The 12,299-nt window shown below is 48.6% G+C and overlaps 1 protein-coding gene across 3 annotated transcripts; it reads left to right on the top strand.

Annotated features, from left to right (window-relative positions):
• The first annotated feature begins 2,833 nt into the window (after nt 1–2,833).
• On the top strand, nt 2,834–11,945 carry LOC123110014 (metal tolerance protein 1). Of its 3 annotated transcripts, none has more exons than XM_044530438.1 (2): nt 2,834–3,096; nt 10,324–11,945. In XM_044530438.1, the coding sequence occupies exon 2, from the start codon at nt 10,324–10,326 to the stop codon at nt 11,587–11,589; it is 1,266 nt and encodes a 421-aa protein (XP_044386373.1). In that variant the 5' UTR covers nt 2,834–3,096; the 3' UTR covers nt 11,590–11,945. The 3 variants fall into 3 exon arrangements, with proteins under 3 accessions (XP_044386373.1, XP_044386361.1, XP_044386365.1); XM_044530426.1 differs by lacking the exon at nt 2,834–3,096 and adding an exon at nt 8,500–8,690; XM_044530430.1 differs by lacking the exon at nt 2,834–3,096 and adding an exon at nt 9,235–9,485.
• Nucleotides 11,946–12,299: the final 354 nt, after the last annotated feature.

Raw genomic sequence — 12,299 nt, 5'->3', positions numbered from 1 at the left:
CTTGCTCATGAGATTGCCCCCATAGCATTCTCGCATATATTTGGAGATTTTGACATAATTCTTGTGAAGCATGCTTGCCTTCCTTCTTTGCACCATATGCCTAGTGTCATGAATATAGCCATTGTTGCATCATATTCTTCATGCACTTGTTCCTCTAATGGTTATGTGCGAAAGAAGAGAACCATCATGATGGATGATGTGTTTATCTGCCATGCGCATACATTCTTTGTTTTGGTTTGTGCATGTGTAGGATACTTGGACTTCGTGTCGACTTCCACTTCACGTGAGTTGACCATTCAAGCTCTTGAGAGCGAGCCTCATACATTCTACCACGACTCGCTTCTACACCACATTTCCTACCACTTCGGATTGTGAAGAATGCACAAGGACAAGCTTTTAAAGTGACATCCTTCTTGAGCTTGGATATTTTGGATCACACTTCATGTGTTGCTTGCACCATTTGCACGCATGTTCGAGATATTGCTTTCACCCATTATTTCCACATTTCCATGCCTCATGACATATATACCTTGTGTGTTGCATTCAATTCTTGGATTACTTGCTACCATCATATGTTTGGTTGCAACAATGTCATCACTTCACATATGCCATGTCCCACTGATTGCCACATGATTGACTTGATTGCCTCACACATGATGAACAATTGCTCTTTATATTGTGTTGAGTGCCACACTATTTTCACTACACCCTATGCACGTTATGCTTGGATTGTCTTGCACTTGACCCATGTGTTTAGACACTTCATTTTATTTGGTGTTGTGAATCCTTCTTATGCCTACCATAGACCTTTCATTGAGCATATTAAGCATGATTGCTATGAACTTGAGGTAGATGCTTATTCTCTTCTCACGCATATTTGCATCACTACCTCACATTTGCATACTTGTCCCCGTGATTTCTTTGCTTGTGCTCGATTGATATGCTTACATGTCATGACACAATCCTTTGTCAAACCATATGCTATGCTTGATGACAACACTTGTTTGGTGAATCACCTCGTGAATGCTTGGTTTTGCACTAACACTAACCACATTTGTTTTTCCAAGTGTTTATTCTATTTGCTCCTTTTGAAGGAATCACAAGACGGTGCGACATTGGAGAGTGCCCATTTCGAGCTACTAGACGACGAGTACTCGGTGATCGTCCACTTCTACACGGCGACGCCATCTCTTTCCCATGGTGATTTGGTTTTCGATCCGAGGTCGGATCTTTCCCAAGGGGGAGGGAATGATGCGGAGCATCCTACGGACATCACCATGCCAAGAGTCCGTTTGGCAAGTGACACGTGTGACATCTACTTCACATACACAAAGGTGAATCATCTCCTTTACACGTGCTCACTTGACCCCTTCGAGGATGGTATACTACTTGACACTTCTCTCGTGTGCATGCATAGGTATTGTCGGAGCTTTACGGATGTCGAGAAGGAGTGCAAGTGCCAAGGACCGACTACACCATCCGCGAGGGAAGCGTGGAAGAGAAGACGGAAGAAAGGAGAAGAAGACGGAGCGGCTACTGGAATCAGGCCGGACATCCGGACGTTCGTCCGGATCATCCGGACCCAGCCGGATCATCCGGGCCTCCCCTCGGATCATCCGGATAACTGCGTCGACGACACCCAAAGCTTCACCATGAAGGCGGATCATCCGGACCTGCTCCCGGATCATCCAGGCCGACGCCCGGATCATCCAGACCCTCACTCGGATCATCCAGCCTTTGCCTGCGCGCATGACTCGCGCCGAGGCCCATGTACCCACTTCGCCCCCTCACTTACCCCTTCATGGCTTAGACTATAAATAGACCTCCTCCTCCCCATTTTTAGGGTTAGCAAAGTGATAGCTCATTTGTATGTGAGCTTTACTCCTACCTTCTCCTCTTGAAAGAGAGACTACTCCATTGGAGGCCAAGACCTCCTCGGAGAAGATCCCAAGGGATATCAAGACCCCTTTGGGGAAGGATCTATCTAGATCGTCAAGCCCCCATCTCCTTTGGATTTGGCATGAACTTTACCTTGTATATTTCCCTTTGTTGTTCATGTACCTTATGGATCTTGTGTGTTTGATTGTCTAGTGGATGTGTGATTGGAATTGTTCTTGAGTGTTCCTCTCGTTTTCCCCCGTGTTCTTCGTGTTCTTCGCGGGATCCCCTCCATTTCGTGAAAGATCGGGCATCTAGGGTTCTACCCTACATCCCCTCTCTAGTCAACTATATCGATCCTTTCACCGGTGGTGGCCGTAGAAGTGCATGTTCTAGCCAATGCAACCAAAAAACGATCTTGTGAAAGAGACTAGGCAATACATTTATACGTCAAACACTCCCCCGCACGTGTGACTTCCTCAGACCTAAGCGTGGACCGAAAGTGGGCTACAATTTAATTGCGTCAACTAGTTCTTGGACTCAAGACCTCTTGACAACATATGTGATCGGTTGGAGTCAAAGTATCATGTTGAAGGCGGACGGGATGAAGAGGTTAACCACAAACAGAATCAGAAACGCCTATTTTTGCTCAAAAAGAGAAGGAAAAAAAGAAGAAGAAGGCAGCGACGCTTACGGCCACCCATATCAGAGGAAATGTCGTAGTGTGACATCGACGATGACACGAAGGGTAGGGTAGAAACAGGCAGAGTCAAGGTTTGAGGTATTTGGTTCTAAAAAAAAAGTTTGAGGTATTTAAATTAAAATTCAAACAAAATCTGGACTTGCAGTCAAACAGCCATAGTTGGAAAACCCGGAAGGAGCCGACTGCTGACAATTTCTGTTCTGCCCTGCGCGGCCGCTCTACGTCTGACTTTTCTATTCCAACTTTTTCTTTCTGAACCTTGCTGTTTTAGCTAGGTTTGTCTCAGTAGTACGCCATGAAGAAACCCCTTGCCTGTTCTGTTCGTGTCAGCTGGGCTTTATAAAACGAAGATCCGCACGGCACCTGTCCCACCCGACCCATCCCTCCTCCTACCAGCACCAGTCCGCCTCCTCAACCCCGCCGACGCCCGCGCGTGAAGATCGCCCACCACCTCCCGCCGCCCCCCGCGCTCCCGTGGCTCGCCGGCCGGCCGCCGGCGTCCAGAGCAGACACAGGTAAACCAATCTCCCGCTCCAATCATCGAGCCAACATTCAACCCCAGTTCCGTAGTTGCCGACATCCGTTCAAGAGATTTTTTCCGTCATCGTTTATGGGTACTGTGCGCTTCCTTCCTTTTTCTGTCGTCGCGGACGTTCTCGCTCCTTCCACCTCGTCCCCGTCGATCTCCTCCTCCCCCTTTTCCCGTGTCCACGTCGTAGGGCGGCGGCGCGGCGGCGCCAAGAAAGAGGTTGGTTGGGGCACAAGGTTCCCGACGGCGCGGAGCCGTGCGAGACCCTCTTCCTTCGTCCAGCCGCTTTGGTGGCCCGACCATCATCATCTCTCGCGCTGCTGCTTTATTTTTTTGAAACGGGGCAAAAGACTTGCCACTTTCATTGAATAAGAAGAAGGTTTAAGGCCAAAGGCCGAATTACAACGCATTACTCTCGCGGCATTACATTACTCAAGCACTTAGCCCCCGCGAAACACCACAACTTGTACTCATCTTTAATTTTAGCAACAATAACCCCCACCGGCACCGCGGTGCCCCTAAAGACACGAGCATTCCTTTCTTTTCAGATTTCCCATGAGACTAGCATCATAAGAGAGAGCATCGGCCGGCGCGACTGCGATGTGTTGGATGCAATCAGGTTCCACCAAGACTTCACCGAATCCATCACCACCCAAGCCGAAGGATGCACATCCCCCAGGCCAAGCCAAGATTTGACTATACCCCAAACTCGAACAGTGTAGCGGCACCGGAAGAGGATGTGCGCCGCGGATTCTTGCACCTGCTTACAAAGAGGACAACGATCACAATTAGGCCATCCACGTCGTTTGAGCCTATCGGCCGTCCAAATCCTATTGTTGATAACCAACCAGGCAAAAAATTTGCATTTGGGGGGAGCCCAATTCTTCCAAACCCACTGTAACATGTTAGTGTCAACCAGACCAGAGAACTGAGCTTTGTAGGCCGACGCCGCAGTGTACAGACCATCATTAGTGAACTTCCATGAGATAGTGTCGACCCCATCTGGGTTGAGTTGAACAACCGAAATTTTTTCCCAAAGGTTGACGAACTGAGTGAGCTGGTTAGCGGAGAAGATGCCACGAGTGTTGATTTGGGAGACCCAGAAGTTGTTTTGCAAAGCCTTGTTCACCGAGCAGCCCCTTCGTTTTGAAATTTCAAAAATCATTGGGGCGATGTCTTTGGGCCTGATGCCATCAAGCCAAGCAGACTCCCAAAAGGAGGCACGAAGTCCATCTCCAATTAAGACCTTGGTGGCAGACGCAAAGATGTCTTTATCTCTCTTATCGCAAGGGTTCCCCAACCGCACCCAAGGCTTCGCCGGGTCCATCCATTCCGCCCAGAGCCAACGTAAACGGAGAGCAGATGCAAATTTCTGTAGATTTAGGATGCCTAGTCCGCCATGAGCTTTGGATTTACACACTTGTTCCCAATTGATCTTGCATTTGCCACCGGTGACCTTGTCACAGCCAGCCCAAAGGAAAGCACGCCGAAGGGAGTCAATCTTCTTCAAAACCTCCACTGGCAGATCAAGTGCAGTCATGTAGTATATGGCGATGGCTGTGAGGACAGATTTGACGAGAACCACCCTGCCCGAAGAGGCCATGAGCATGCCAATCCAAGGAGTGAGTTGGGCAGCAATCTTGTCTTCGAGCGGCTGGAAGTGGATTCTCTTTAGTCTCTTAACCGATAACGGCAGTCCCAAATATTTCATAGGGAAGGTGGAGCGGTTCGCAGGGAAGGAATGGAGGATATCATCAAGGTCAAGGCTCACACAACGAATGGGGGCGACTAAGCTTTTAGTGCAGTTTGTCATCAATCCAGTGACCTCCCCAAAGCTCGCCAGTGTTTCCACAAAGAAATTTACATCATCCTTGATTGGCGCAAGGAAGACCGCAGCGTCGTCCGCATAGAGGGAGGCTCGAAAAGTCATCACATCTCCTCCAATAGGTTGGAGCTTGCCTTGTTCGGTGGCCTTGCGAAGAATATGGTGAAGGGGGTCAATTGCCAGCACAAAGAGGAGCGGGGAAAGGGGATCCCCTTGCCTTAAACCACGGCCTAAGCGGATGGGACAGCCAGGAATTCCATTGAGAAGGACTCGCGACGAGGACGTAGACAAGAGCGCCGAGACCCAGCCCCGGAAACGAGGTGGGAAACCCAAGTGGTTGAGCAAGTCGAGGAGGTAATCCCAACGGACGGAGTCAAAGGCCTTTTTAATGTCCAGCTTAAAGAGCAGGGCCGCAGCTTTCTTGCGGTGGAGGCGTCTTGCCATGTTGCGCACATACATGAAGTTGTCATGGATACATCTTCTTTTTATGAAGGCGCTTTGTGCTTGGGAAACAAGGTCGTTCATGCGCGGGGCTAGGCGGTTGGACATGACTTTGGCAATGATCTTCGCAATGGCGTGGATAAGACTAATGGGGCGAAAGTCAGAGATGTCTTCCGCGCCATCTTTCTTCGGGATGAGGGCAACGTCCGCGGTGTTAAGCCAGTGCAAATGGGAGGCATGAAGATTAGAGAAGCGGCTTATAGCAAGCATGACGTCCACCTTAATGATGCTCCAGCATGACTTGAAGAATGCACCAGTAAAACCATCAGGCCCCGGGGCCTTATCACTTGGCATACCAAACACAGATGCCTTGACCTCCTCCTCGGTGATGGCATCATCAAGATCTTGGAGATCACAGTCAGGGACCGGTAAAATGTCCCAGTTGATGTCAATATTACGCGAAGGCCCTCTTTTAGCAATGTCCTTAAAATGACTATGAATGATTTTGTCCTTAGCATTGTGATCTGTGACCCATCCATTATTGTGCTTGAGGCGGTGGATGAAGTTTTTGCGCCTCCGGTGATTCGCGCGAAGATGGAAGTAGCGGGTGTTCGCATCACCTTCCTTGAGGTTAGTGACTCTCGAATTCTGCCTCTTTCTCGATTTCTCCAAAATAGCCCAGCCGATGATTTTCCTCTTAAGCCTTTTCCGGATATCTTGCTCATCGTGAGAGAGCTCTCTTTGTTCCTGGGCTAAATCTAGACGTAAAATGACCTCCAGGGCCATGTGCATTTGAATCTTTGACTTTGCAAAGAGGGACTTGCTCCACGTGCGAAGTCTCCGACCGGTGGTCTTGAGCTTGTGAAAAAGCCTTTGGTAGGGCTCCAAGTGCACAGATTGTTCATTCCAAGCATCAACAACCACCTTCTGGAAACCAGGCATCTTGGTCCAGTGGTTTTCGAAACGAAATGATTTTGGCCGCCGCGGACCATCATCATTAGCAAGCAATAACGGACAGTGGTCGGACAGCGAGGAGGAGAGAGCATGAAGAATGTGCGAGCCAAAATCAATATCCCACTCGTCGTTACAGAAGAAGCCGTCCAATTTGCAGAGCGTTGGGTCAGCGCGCTCGTTGCTCCAGGTGAACTTCCGGTTTTGAAGGTGTATCTCCTTGAGATTGCAAGTGTTCAGGGTGTTGCGGAATCGGACAAGACGACCCCGATCAACATTAGCACGGTTTTTGTCTCTAGCTCGGTAGATTTGGTTAAAATCACCATTAACCAGCCACTTCGTTCCGTCGATAGGCTTTTGGGACGTTAGCTCCAGGAAGAAAGCCTCTTTATGGATGTATCTGGTTGGTCCATAAACAGTGGTCAGTTTAAAAGACTTGTCATCAGGAGAGTTGTTGACATCAACAGTTGCTGAGAGGTAGTAAGCTCCAATCTGAATATTGGAGATGGTAACCGCAGAATCATCCCATAGCAGTAATATTCCGCCTTTTGTGCCATCAGCTGGTCTATGAGCAAAGTTTTTGAGACGATGTCCGCCCAGGTATGCAGCAACATGGGCGTCAATAGTTTGAAGCTTTGATTCTTGTATGCAAACAAGATGACAGGAGGAAGCTGCAATGGTTTCATGGACAGTTGCTTGACGATCAGGACAATTTAAGCCACGGACGTTCCAACACAGAATAGCAAGGTTTTGCTCTAACATGGTTCCACCCCGATTACATCATACCCCTTACATGAGTCTGCCAACATCATAGGCAACAATGGTCTCGCCAGGGCCAGAAATAGAAGCAGCAACACATGGCAGCTACAAACAGGCGTACATCTAGCTTTGAAATGATGGACTAACATGAGGAAACTAAGCAACAACTTGCAACATAGCAACAGCACCCAGCGCTCAGACCCCCGCCGCGGTGGCCTCGTTTTGGTCTGGCCCTCCTTCTCCTCCATGCTGCATGAGGGCGTCTTCAACCGCCGAGGAGAGATCGCAGTCCATGTGGAATAAAGCGCGCAAAGCCGCAACAGCAATGTCCGGGAGACGGTCCTGGAACATATCAGCAAACTTGGTGATAGCCGCCTCAGTGGCTTGTTCACCCTCAGCAACGATCCCCATACGGCGGCACAGCAGCTGCTCTGCGAGCCTGGCAATGGGCACGCTCCGCTTTTTGGCCCGGAGCCGGGGGCTCTGGCGCGGCAGGTGGAAGCCAGAGACCCCGGCTAGCGTCTTCCTACGAGCAGTTGGGGGTCTTGGAGGTGTCGAGCGCTGAGTAGGGGGGGACGGCAACAGCGCGGGCATGCGCGGGATGAATATTGGAGTGACCGGTGCTTCTGATTCTGCATCTTCTTCAGATATTGGCTCTTCCTCTGGAGCTTCTTCAGTCCTTGTCTCTTCATCTGCCTCTTCTTCAGTCTGGGCATCAGCATCAAAACTGTTTGACACATGAGTGATGCTGTCGCTGTTGGTTTCTTCAAGCAGCACCTCCAGGCGCACAGGGGTTGGAGTTGGAGTAGACAGGACCAACTCAGGCGAGGCATCATGAGGTGAAGCAGGAGCCTCTTGAACCAGAAGCATGTGCTTGTCCATCCCCATCTGTTCCATGGTCAGTGACGGCTGAATCTTGGAGATCCTGCTGGAGGCACCACAAAGCCAGCCCAGCTGCTTTATTTGAACCTCTACTAGTAATCCCACCTGCCCCTTTCTTCTTGTGTTTCTTTTTTGCGAATATTTCCCCTTGTTTCTTAATCCACCGCTGCTACGTTGGCGAATTTTCATGTGTCTCCGTCCGGGTCTTTGTTTTCCCCACTAGTAGCATTGACTGGATTTCAGCTCAAATCAGTTTTGGTTTTAATTAATTGCGGCACAAAACTCCATAGCGTGCGTAGTCGTAGTCGTCACGTGTTTTGAATTGAAACATGCCCGTTTCGTTGCGTTTTTTTTTTTCTTGACGTGCTTCGTTGCATTTTTTTTTAACCGCGAAGTAAAATACACGAAGCTGTTTTCTTTTGGTTGATTGATTGACACGGTAAACCGTGCGTGTGCGGGAGAATCCAGAGGATCGGAGCTCGGGATCGAGAGGGATCCGTTTTCGGCACGGGGGAGTCCTCCTTTCCTTTACCGACACAAATTACCGGACTACCCTTCCGCTCGCCCCCTTTTCTGTCACATCCCCTCGCGGCTCACGCCTCCCCTCCACACTTCGTCGTCTCCACGAACCGCCTCCCTCGCCCCCTCCCGTCGCGTCCCCCAGACTCCGTGGCGGCGGCGGCGGCGGCGGCGCTGCTCCTGCCGAGGCTCCGTCCATCCAGGTTAGCGCCTCGCCACAGCCTCAGCCTCTCCCTCTTCCCCCTCCTCTCTCTGATTGCCCCGCCGGAACTAAGGATTGTTGCGTGGATTGATATTCTACTCCGCTCCGTCGTCCCGTTCCCACCAATGGACCATCCATGGCGAGAGGATTTACCGGTTCCGTTCCGTCTCGTGCGGTTTCTGCGCGCCACGCGTGCTTCGGTTCTCCCGTGGCGTCTCCGCTGCGTTTTTTTTTTTCAGTTTCGGTTGTGGGTTTCAGTTAGCGGTGATTGTGGACGCGCGGCTGGGGGTTGGATCGGGGCGGTTAGGGTCAGAGATTGCGGGAAGAAAATTCGAAGGATGCTACTGCTACTCCTAGTAGTATCCTGATCGGAGGAATTGGATCGCGGGTCGCTGTCTCCGCGCATGTTTATTTTGTTGGTTTCCGCGCTGGGTCCTTGCGACGCGATTCCGTTGGTCTGGAGGTGGTTGGTGGCCGAGTTCGTCCGCGCGTACTCGCTTGTCCGCCAGCGGCGTGCCGTGGCGGATTAATCAATCACTCCGCTTCGCTTTGTTGGTCTCCTTCGCGTCGAGTACTTATCCATCCCAGCTGCCCCTACTAGCCTAGCCTCCCGTGGTGCCAAACTCCAATTTGTGTTCGCTTTTTTCCGTCATTCCGCGCAGCATCTTGTGACCCGAATAATGTCCGTTTCTGAATTAGCTGTGTCTACTACCAGATTGGTGAATATTTGGGTAGAAGAGGCATCTTTTTTCTCTGCGACTGAATGCCGGGTATCTGATTGATCTCCGGTAATTTGGTAGGTGGATATCTGTGTTCTTATGTTTGTTTGCAGATTAGTAGTGTTGATGTCTGTGTTGTCTTGCCGGTTTACTGTTCTGATACTTCTTGTTGAGGTTTTAGGTGGATCGAATTCGTGGGGTAGGACTGGTGAAAACCAATTAATTTTGCAGTGCCCGTACAGTGATTTTGTTCAAAGTTTTGAGTCTCTGTTTCATATTATAAACTTAAGCTAATGTACTTTCTGTTAATTCTTTTTTGAATTTGCTAGCTTTGGCCACTCTAGTTGCTCTGCTCCATGTTCACATAAAGGTGGAAAGTTAGTTTTATCTCGAATCAATATCGTTAGTTCGTAGGCATATATATTGTTTGGCTAGCAAGCTCCAGATTCCTGCCATGTTTTGTGAACCTACTGAATATTGACTTTGCCTTGGCTGACCTTTTCATAGCTGATGTCATCCAATTTATCAGTTAGGATGTGGTCCAGGTGTGCCATTGTTATGAACTGCATGCTAAAATATGCTAAAGATGACCCACTTGCGCCAAAGTTATGTTAAACCATATCCTGTGGATTTCAATCTTAATGACTGTCATGTGTGCAAATATCCCCTTTGGATTGTGATCTTATTTGACTATTATTTCTGCATACCAATATTCTCGTAAGTTTTACCTTTTTCATTTCTACTTGTGATAGTATTTTTCATATGTGGGCACTTGTGATCTCTTTCCCTTCATTTTTCGCACTGGTTACTAGAAGTAAGGAACTACGCACATAATTTTTTCTTATAGCATCTGTGTATTATAGTAGATATAGTATCATTATTGTACTCGTGTATTGACTCAGTTGTTGTTTCTAGATGGACAGCCATAATTCATCTACGCCCCATGTTCCTGAAGTAACCATGGACATCTCATCCGCTTCTGGAGCAGCTGGGAACAAAATTTGCAGAGGTGCTGCTTGCGACTTTTCTGATGTCAGTAACACCTCCAAAGATTCAAAGGAAAGGTCTGCATCCATGAAGAAGCTCCTAATTGCTGTGATCCTTTGTGTTATATTCATGGCGGTTGAAGTGGTTGGAGGCATCAAAGCAAACAGTCTTGCAATCTTGACTGATGCTGCCCATCTCCTTTCGGATGTTGCAGCCTTTGCCATATCTTTGTTCTCCCTATGGGCAGCTGGTTGGGAAGCGACACCTCAGCAGTCATATGGATTTTTCCGTATAGAGATTCTTGGGGCATTGGTTTCCATTCAGCTTATATGGCTCCTCGCTGGCATTCTTGTCTACGAAGCTATTATGAGGCTCATTAATGAAAGCGGCGAGGTACAGGGCTCCCTCATGTTTGCTGTATCAGCTTTTGGTTTGTTTGTTAACATCATAATGGCAGTGTTGCTTGGTCATGACCATGGGCACGGTGGACATGGGCACAGCCATGGTCATGGCCATGGACATTCACATGACCACGATCATGGTAACTCAGAGGATGACCATTCCCATCATGGAGATCATGAGCAGGGCCATGTACATCACCATGAGCACAGCCATGGTACTTCTATTACTGTTACAACTAATCATCACTCTCATTCAAGCACTGGACAACATCAGGATGTTGAGCAACCATTGCTTAAACATGATGGAGATTGTGAGAGTGCCCAGTCTGGAGCCAAGCCTGCCAAGAAGCCTCGCCGTAACATCAATGTTCACAGTGCCTATCTGCATGTAATTGGGGACTCCATCCAGAGCATCGGTGTAATGATTGGAGGGGCTCTCATCTGGTACAAGCCCGAATGGAAGATTATTGATCTCATATGCACCCTCATCTTCTCTGTGATTGTACTGTTCACCACAATCAGGATGATTCGGAACATACTGGAAGTTCTTATGGAGAGCACGCCCCGTGAGATCGATGCCACCAGGCTTGAGAGTGGTCTCCGTGAGATGGAAGGTGTGATTGCGGTCCATGAGCTGCACATCTGGGCTATCACAGTGGGGAAGGTGCTCTTGGCATGCCATGTGACGATCACGCAGGATGCGGATGCTGATAAAATGCTTGACAAGGTCATTGGGTACATCAAGGCAGAGTACAACATCAGTCATGTGACCATTCAGATTGAGCGAGAGTAAGGCACATGTCAGGTAGTTGAGGATAAAGGTGTGCCTGTTAGTGGTTGATCATCTTAAAATGCGGTTAATGTTAGATTTGCACTTGCAAAGGCGTTGCAGGTTCATCTAGCTGTTGCCTCTGGTGCTGGAGAAATATTATATGTATGCGTTTCCATTAGCCCATTAGTTAAATGAACTATTAAACGGGTGGTGTAGTCGTTTATATTCACATGGATGCAATTTTCAGACAGTTTTTGAGCCTTGTGAGTTTATCAACCTGCACGTGTAGTTTCAGCGGCACCCTTTATTCCCTTTATTATCATTTTATGTAAAGATCTGCTATGGTACGGATGTTATCTAGTTTCTGTTAGCTGTCATAAGCTTGCTTCCAACGCCCGAATGGAGGAAGGTGGAAGTAGTACTCCCTGTTTATATGTTTGAATTTGCACTTTGTGCCACTGTGTGCTTTCTGGCAGGGAATGTAGGTCATCACGGTGACTGAAATGAAACTCACTGTTGTAGTTTGCCTTGCAGTCTTATTTCACAAGTTCTGATATAACTGAATGTGCAATGTCTTCTACTCTGCTTTCGTGTTGGATGGGGGGCACAATCTAATGTTTTTTGTCGAATACAAATCTCCATTTGCCGCGTTGTGTTGAAGCATTGTCATTCTCGCACTGAAGGTCAGCTGCTAGATATTTTTACTCTGCTCTTAGTTTTAACATTCCAGT

The sequence above is a fragment of the Triticum aestivum genome, chromosome 1B, assembly GCF_018294505.1.
Source record: "Triticum aestivum cultivar Chinese Spring chromosome 1B, IWGSC CS RefSeq v2.1, whole genome shotgun sequence".
NCBI classification, from domain to species: domain Eukaryota; kingdom Viridiplantae; phylum Streptophyta; class Magnoliopsida; order Poales; family Poaceae; genus Triticum; species Triticum aestivum.
Note: the sequence above shows the minus strand (reverse complement) of the source record. Positions and strands in the feature narration are given on the sequence as shown.

Coding starts and splice junctions, on each gene's coding strand:
- LOC123110014 (XM_044530438.1), top strand. CDS start 10,324: ATGGACAGCCATAATTCATCTACGCCCCATGTTCCTGAAGTAACCATG.